This window comes from Oncorhynchus keta, chromosome 35, assembly GCF_023373465.1.
Source record: "Oncorhynchus keta strain PuntledgeMale-10-30-2019 chromosome 35, Oket_V2, whole genome shotgun sequence".
Taxonomy (NCBI): Eukaryota; Metazoa; Chordata; class Actinopteri; order Salmoniformes; family Salmonidae; genus Oncorhynchus; species Oncorhynchus keta.
In genome coordinates, this window is record NC_068455.1 from 10,554,272 (window position 1) to 10,562,409 (window position 8,138).

Consider the following 8,138-nt stretch of genomic DNA (forward strand, 5'->3'; position numbering starts at 1 on the left):
GTTGTGATCACTCTATCAGTGTTGCTGTCTGCTGTGGTCAGTGTCAGATCACTCTCTCAGTGTTGCTGTCTGCTGTAGTCAGGTTAGGATCACTCTCTCAGTGTTGCTGACTGCTGTAGTCAGGTTAGGATCACCCTCTCAGTGTTGCTGACTGCTGTAGTCAGGTTAGGATCACCCTCTCAGTGTTGCTGACTGCTGTAGTCAGGTTAGGATCACCCTCTCAGTGTTGCTGTCTGCTGTAGTCAGGTTAGGATCACTCTCTCAGTGTTGCTGTCTGCTGTAGTCAGGTTGTGATCACTCTATCAGTGTTGCTATCTGCTGTAGTCAGGTTGTGATCAGTCTCTCAGTGTTGCTGTCTGCTGTAGTCAGGGTAGGATCCAATTAAGGTCCTGTCTCATCTCTCTCTGAGCAGGGGGCTGTGTTCAGGCGTTGAGCCTGAACACTCTCTCAGTGTTGCTGTCTGCTGTAGTCAGCTTAGGATCACTCTATCAGTGTTGCTGTCTGCTGTAGTCAGGTTAGGATCACTCTCTCAGTGTTGCTGTCTGCTGTAGTCAGCTTAGGATCACTCTCTCAGTGTTGCTGTCTGCTGTGGTCAGTGTCAGATCACTCTCTCAGTGTTGCTGACTGCTGTAGTCAGGTTAGGATCACTCTCTCAGTGTTGCTGTCTGCTGTAGTCAGCTTAGGATCACTCTATCAGTGTTGCTGTCTGCTGTAGTCAGGTTGTGATCACTCTATCAGTGTTGCTGTCTGCTGTAGTCAGGTTGTGATCACTCTATCAGTGTTGCTGTCTGCTGTAGTCAGGTTGTGATCACTCTATCAGTGTTGCTGTCTGCTGTAGTCAGGTTGTGATCACTCTATCAGTGTTGCTGTCTGCTGTAGTCAGGTTGTGATCACTCTATCAGTGTTGCTGTCTGCTGTAGTCAGGTTGTGATCACTCTATCAGTGTTGCTGACTGCTGTAGTCAGGTTAGGATCACTCTCTCAGTGTTGCTGTCTGCTGTAGTCAGCTTAGGATCACTCTATCAGTGTTGCTGTCTGCTGTAGTCAGGTTGTGATCACTCTATCAGTGTTGCTGACTGCTGTAGTCAGGTTAGGATCACTCTCTCAGTGTTGCTGTCTGCTGTAGTCAGGTTAGGATCACTCTCTCAGTGTTGCTGTCTGCTGTAGTCAGGTTGTGATCACTCTATCAGTGTTGCTGTCTGCTGTAGTCAGGTTGTGATCACTCTCTCAGTGTTGCTGTCTGCTATAGTCAGGGTAGGATCCAATTAGGGTCCTGTCTCATCTCTCTCTGAGCAGGGGGCTGTGTTCAGGCGTTGAGCCTGAGACAGGGGGTTGAGTGGAACCCCCCCCGCCCCCCACACACACACACACACACACACACACACACACACACACACACACAGACACACACACACACACACACACACACACACACACACACACACACACACACACACACACACACACACACACACACACACACACACTCTCCTCCCTTAGAGAGGAGGATGAGACACTGAGACACACAGAAGAGAAGAGAAAGGAGATTCCTGGTCATGGTTTCTAAACTGCAGCAGTATAGGAGCTCTACAGTGGACCAGTACCCTACAGAGAACACTGGTCTTTGTTCATGTGTTTACTTCCTCTGCAGGGATGAAGACAGATGAGTTGTGATAAACCAGGTGCTTATACTGTTTGTCTTCATCTGCACTCAAACTATATCTGCTTGAGAGAGAGAGAGAGAGAGAGAGAGAGAGAGAGAGAGAGAGAGAGAGAGAGAGAGAGAGAGAGAGAGAGAGAGAGAGAGAGAGAGAGAGAGAGAGAGACGGAGTGAGAGAGAGAGAGACGGAGAGAGAGAGAGAGAGAGAGAGAGAGAGGTGATCTCCCATGTGTGACTGATAGCTGCTGGAGAGAGTGTGCACTACATCGGAGAGCGAGGGAGCCAGTGAATGAGCGCAGGAGATACGCTCCCAGCCAGAAGAGCAGCAGGAGCGAACACAACTACGCAGGAAGCACCAGAGAGAGAGAGAAGGGGGGGGTCCTCCGATTTTCTTTCCTTCAGAGAAAAGGGGAGCGTGAGAAAGAGAGAAAAAAACCACTCCTTTTTCTGTACCTTCAGGGCAAGGTGGCAAAGAGCGTAACGGTTGGGTGAGAGGAGCATGCGAAAGAGAACACCCAATGTTTATTTTCTCTGAGTGACAAATCAGAACGTGAGAACTATAGTTAGAGCGTGTGTGCTGTTCTTCAAATCGGTCAGAGATCTTAAGGAGATCTTAGAGATCCTCTACTTCTCTACTTCGGGTGATAGAGCTGGACCTGTGGGGTTAGCTGAAACTGAAGCGGACCCAAATCCGGAGCTAACCCGGGTGGACGTGGGTTTGGTTCTGAGTGATCCTAGTATGGCGTTGTCTCTATCATGAGCCTGGTCTCTGTGGAGTTCGCCCCACCCCGTACCGTACGTCTGTTGTCAGGTCTTCGGGCTTGGATCATGCTTCGTCCTGCCGGTGGTGCAATGTCGCGGGGCTCCAAGGATGGGGGGGCGTACCACCTCTCCAGCCCCCTCCGCCTGCGCCTGAGCCCCTGGATGTGGTCTCTGACTCTAGGATGTATCACTGGGTCTGTGTGGAGTTCTTCTCCCAGGGGGAGGCAGGATAACAACGTGGCTGCCGCCAGACTTCCAGGGCAGGCTACGTCCTATACGTACCCCGAGCATCAACTCCACGGGACGCGGCATCAGTCCTCTGCATCTGTCTCCATCTACCACTGGCCAGCCTCACTTAGGGGTGGCCACGGTGAGTCACACTTTAGACCCTAAACTTACTCAGTAACCCTGTGTTCTTGAACCCGAACAGGTTTTTTTTTTCTGAATCAAAAGGTTGGTTGTGGTCATGTGTCTGAGGGCTGGGAAACGTGTCTACTCGATACGATCAGCGTGGCTGAATTGTTTGGACAAAAGGTCCCCCATCTTGGCGGTGTTAGAGACATTTTAGCATTTTTTAAGCCAATTTCATTTTCCTGCATTTCTACACGATTCAAGGAGCTGAGAGATTTATTTGCAATTTGAAAGCTAATTTCCTGCAATTCATTTCCTGCAATTCATGCATTTTGCCTTGGCTAATGCTGTGTTCTTCTACTCAAATATAAATATAAAATATAACAACAAAATCACTCAAATGTTTTATTCCCTTTGACTGTCTAACTTTTATTTTGGTCATTGTTAATTCTCAAATATTACACTATGAAAAAATGATCTAAGTCTATTATCACTGATACATCATTTATAAATAAAGTCTATTATCATTAATATTCATTTATATCTGATTGTTTAATGTTTACACCGATAGTCTTTTTTTCCTCCTGAAAATATGTATTTTTATTATTATTAAATGCTTAGGTGGACAAGAATAACAATGACAGTAAAATCCCAGCCTAAAGCCCTAACTGTAAACCCTAACCTCACTCCATGTTCTCGAATCTAAAGCACCCTCGGGGCAACCTAGGGGCAACATAGGGTTTAATACTTTCCAGAGAATCGACCAAATTCACATCCTGAGAAAATTGCAAGAAATTACCAGGCATCCCGGTATTCCCTTTCGAACCTATTTTGTTTCACTCTGTTTGTGTTTCTCTCTCATGGTCTCTCTCTCTCTCTCTGTGTTTCTCTCTCATGGTCTCTCTCTCTCTCTCTGTCTCTCTCTCATGGTCTGTCTCTCTCTCATGGTCTGTCTCTCTCTCATGGTCTGTCTCTCTCTGTCTGTCTGTTTTTCTCTCTTTCTGTTTCTCTGTCTGCCTGTCTCTCTCTCATGGTCTGTCTCTCTCTCTCTGTCTGTCTTTCTCTCTTTCTGTTTCTCTCTCTGTCTGTCTCTCTCTGTCCCTCTCTGTCTGTTTCTCTCTCTTTCTGTTTCTCTGTCCCTCTCTGTCTGTTTCTCTCTCTGTCTGTCCCTCTCTGTCTGTCCCTCTCTTTCTGTTTCTCTCTCTGTCTGTTTCTCTCTCTGCCTGTCTCTCATGGTCTGTCTCTCTCTCTCTCTGTCTGTCTTTCTCTCTTTCTCTTTCTCTGTCTGTCTGTCTGTCTGTCTGTCTGTCTGTCTGTCTGTCTGTCTGTCTGTCTGTCTGTCTGTCTGTCTGTTTCTGTCTGTTTCTCTCTCTTTCTGTCTCTCTGTCCCTCTCTGTCTGTTTCTCTCTCTGTCTGTCCCTCTCTTTCTGTTTCTCTCTCTGTCTGTCTCTCATGGTCTGTCTCTCTCTATCTCTGTTTTTCTCTCTCTGTCTGTCCCTCTCTGTCTGTCTCTCTCTGTCCCTCTCTGTCTGTTTCTCTCTCTGTCTGTTTCTCTCTCTGTCTGTTATCTCTCTGTCCCTCTGTCCGTTTCTCTCTCTGTCTGTCTCTGTCTGTTATCTCTCTGTCCCTCTCTGTCTGTCCCTCTCTGTCTGTTATCGCTCTGTCCCTCTCAGTCTGTTATCTCTCTGTCCCTCTCTGTCTGTTATCTCTCTGTCCCTCTCTGTCTGTTTCTCTCTCTGTCCCTAACAATAATCCAAACAGTTGCATTGTTTCGATTGGACAAATTAACTTAATCTGCGTAATAAATACGCCCCAGTCGAGCCAGCGCAAGGGAGAGAGAGGAGGGGGCAGGCAGAAAAATACTTGACAGGCAGAAAAATACTTACGTCTTTGTAATCTGTTTTGGATGCCTCGCAAATTCATCAAAGTTTGCCTCGTCCGCTCTGGTTTTGATTAAATTACACAACTTTCCCCAGACCTTTATAGCCAACCTGGAATCAGAGCATTTCATATTATTTTGAAGATAAATCTGAGACACTTCATCTATGTTAAGTTTAGCTAAGTTTTGTATTGTCGCGGCCGTCAAAAGAAGCATTACATTTTCCTCTTTATTTTGGAATGATGCCAACAAAACAAGAAACAAAACGAACAACTTGAAGCTTACACGGCTCTAGTGCCACTAACAAAGTCAACTACCCAAACTGAAAGGAGGGGAAAAGGGCTACCTAAGTATGGTTCCCTATCAGAGACAACAATAGACAGCTGACCCTGATTGAGAACCATACCCGGGCCAAAACATAGAAATACAAAATCATAGAAAACAAAACATAGATGCCCACCACAAATCACACCCTGACCAAACCAAATAGAGACACGAAAGGCTTTCTAAGGTCAGGGCGTGTCATGTATGGCATGTATTCATTTTTGGATATCCGTCAAATCAAATTGTATTTCTCGCATGAGCCAAATGCAACAACCTTACAGTGAAATGCTTACTTACAAGACCTTAACCAACAATACAGTTTTAAGAAAAAAAACGAAGAAAATTAAAGATATGAATAACAAATAATTAAAGAGGAGCAGTAAAATAAGAATAGCCAGTCTATATACAGGGGTATACCAGAACAGAGTAAATGTGCGGGGCCACCGGTGGCGAGGTTATTGAGGTAATATATACATTTGGGAAGGCAGGCGGCCTAGTGGTTAGAGTGTTGGACTTGTAACCGAAAGGTTGCCAGATTGAATCCTCGAACTGACAAGGTACAAATCTGTCATTCTGCACCTGAACAAGGCAGTTAACCCACTGTTCCTAGGCCATCATTGAAAATAAGAATTTGTTCATAACTGACTTGCCTAGTTAAATAACAGTAATATATATATATATTTAAATGTAGGTAGAGTTATTAAAGTGACCATTCATAGATAATAACAGAGAGTACCAGTAGTGTAGCAGGTGGGTGCAATGAAAATAGTTTAGGTAGTCATTTGATTAGATGTTCAGGAGTCTTATGGCTTGGGGGTAGAAGCTGTTTAGGTGCTTCTTGGACCTAGACTTGGCGCTCCGTAACCTCTTGCTGTGCTGGGGTGGCTGGAACCTTTGACAATTTTTAGGAATCTTCCTCTGAGACGGCCTTCTTCTGGAGGTCCCGGATGGCAGGAAGGTTGGCACCGGTGATGTATTGGGCCTCTGTAGTGCATTGCGGTCGGAGGCCAAGCAGTTGTCATGCCAGGTTGTGATGTAACCCGTCAGGATGCTCTTGATGGTGAAGCTGTAAAACCTTTTGAGGATCTGAGGACCCATTCCAAATCTTTTCAGTCTCCTGAATGGGAATAGGTTTTGTCGTGCCCTCTATACGACTGTCTTGGTGTGTTTGGAACGCGTTAGTTTGTTGGTGATGTGGATGCCAAGGCTCTTGACCTGCTCCACTACAGCCCCATCGATGAGAATGGGGGCGTGGTCGGTCATCCTTTTCCTGTAGTCCACAATCCTCTCCTTTGTCTTGATCACGTTGAGAGAGAGGTTGTTGTCCTTGCACAACACAGTCAGATCTCTAACCTCCTCCCTATAGCCTGTTTTATCGTTGTCTGTGATCAGGCCTACCACTGTTGTGTCATCGGCAAACGTAATGATGGTGTTGGAGTCGTGCCTGGCCTTGCAGTCATTAATGAACAGTTAGTATGCACCCCTGAGGGGCCCCCGTGTTGAGGATCAGCATGGCGGATGTGTTTTTACCTACCCTTACCACCTGGGGGCGTCCAGTACAGGTTCCAGTTGCAGAGGGAGGTGTTTAGTCCCAGGGTCCTTAGCTTATTGATGAGCTTTGAGGGCACTATGGTGTTGAACACTAAGCTGTAGTCAATGAACAGCATTCTCACATAGGTGTTCCCTTTGTCCAGGTTGTGAAAGGGCAGTGAGGAGAGCAATAGACATTGCATCATCTGTGGATCTGTTGGGGCGGTATGCAAATTGGAGTGGGTCTCGGGTTTCTGGGATAATGGTGTTGATGTGAGCCATGACCAGCCTTTCAAAGCACTTCATGGCTACAGACGTGAATGCCCTACGTGAATGCTCTACAACCCCTACAGGTCGGTAGTCAATTAGGCAGGTTACCTTAGTGTTCTTGGGAACAGGGACTATTGTGGTCTGCTTGAAACATGTTGGTATTACAGATTCACATAGGGAAAATGCCACTGAAGACACTTGGTCAGCGCATCCTGGTAATCCGGCTGAATGTTGACCTGTTTAAAGGTCTCACATCGGCTACGGAGAGAGTGATCACACAGTCACCCGAAACAGCTGATGCTCTCGTGCATATTTCAGTGTTACTTGCTTTGAAGCGATCATAGAAGTTATTTAGATCATCTGGTAGGCTTGTGTCACTGGGCTGATCTCGGCTGTGCTTCCCTTTGCAGTCTGTAAAAGTTGGCAAGCCCTGCCACATCCGATGAGCATCGGAGCCAGTGTAGTACGATTCGATCTTTGTCCTGTATTGATGCTTTGCCTATTTGATGGTTCGTGGAAGGGCATTCTTATAAGCTTCCTGGTTAGAGTCCCGCTCCTTGAAAGCGGAAGCTCTACCATTTAGTTCAGTGTGAATGTTGAGTGTAGTCTATGGCTTCTGGTTGGGGTATGTACGTACAGTCACTGTGGGGAAGACGTCCTCAATGCACTCATTGATGAAGCCAATGACTGATGTGGTGTGCTCCTCAAATCCATCTGAAGATACACAGAACATTTTCCAGTCTGTGCTATAATTATTTATAGACCTTGGTGACTGGTGCTTCCTGCTTTAATTTGCGTGTAATCTTTGTGTGTAGAGTAAATGTGGTCTAGAGTTTTCCCCTCTGGTTACACATTTAAAATCCTGATATGAATGAGGTAAAACTGATTTAAGCTTCCTTGCATTAAAGCCACTAGGAGCGCCATCTTTGGATAAGCGTTTTCCAGTTTTCTTATGGCGGAATACAGCTCATTGAGTGCGGTCTTAGTGCATCGGTCTGTGTTGGTATGTAGACAGATACAAAAAATACAGATATAAAATCTCTAGGTAGATAGTGTGGTCTACAGCTTGTCTTGAGATACTGTACCTCAGGCGGCGAGCAAAACTTTAAGACTTCCTTAGTTATCGTGCACCAGCTGTTGTTTACAAATATACATAGGCCGCCACCCCGTGTCTTAACAGAGGCTGCTGGTCTATCCTGCCGATGTATAACCCACCAGACGTATGTTTTTCATGTTATCGTTCAGCCAAAAACTCGGTGAAACATAATATATTACATTTTTTATTGTCCCGTTGGTAGGAAATACATGCTTTCAGTTCGTTCCATTTATTGAAGGTTAGCTAACGGTAGGGAGGGCAATGGCA

General features: G+C 45.9%; 1 protein-coding gene across 5 annotated transcripts in view; it reads left to right on the forward strand.

Moving 5' to 3' along the window:
* The window catches only part of LOC118368043 (neurexin-3a-like), a 727,496-nt gene that overhangs the window by 431,825 nt on the left and 287,533 nt on the right, over window positions 1–8,138 (forward strand). For 2 of the 5 annotated variants that reach the window (XM_052496445.1, XM_052496446.1), the window contains exon 1: window positions 1,937–2,791. The exons of the other annotated variants lie outside the window; for them this stretch is intronic. In XM_052496445.1, the coding sequence (XP_052352405.1) occupies window positions 2,416–2,791 (376 nt within the window). In that variant the 5' untranslated portion in view covers window positions 1,937–2,415. Of the gene's footprint in view, window positions 1–1,936; window positions 2,792–8,138 lie in introns of those variants that run through there. 5 annotated transcript variants of the gene reach the window in all.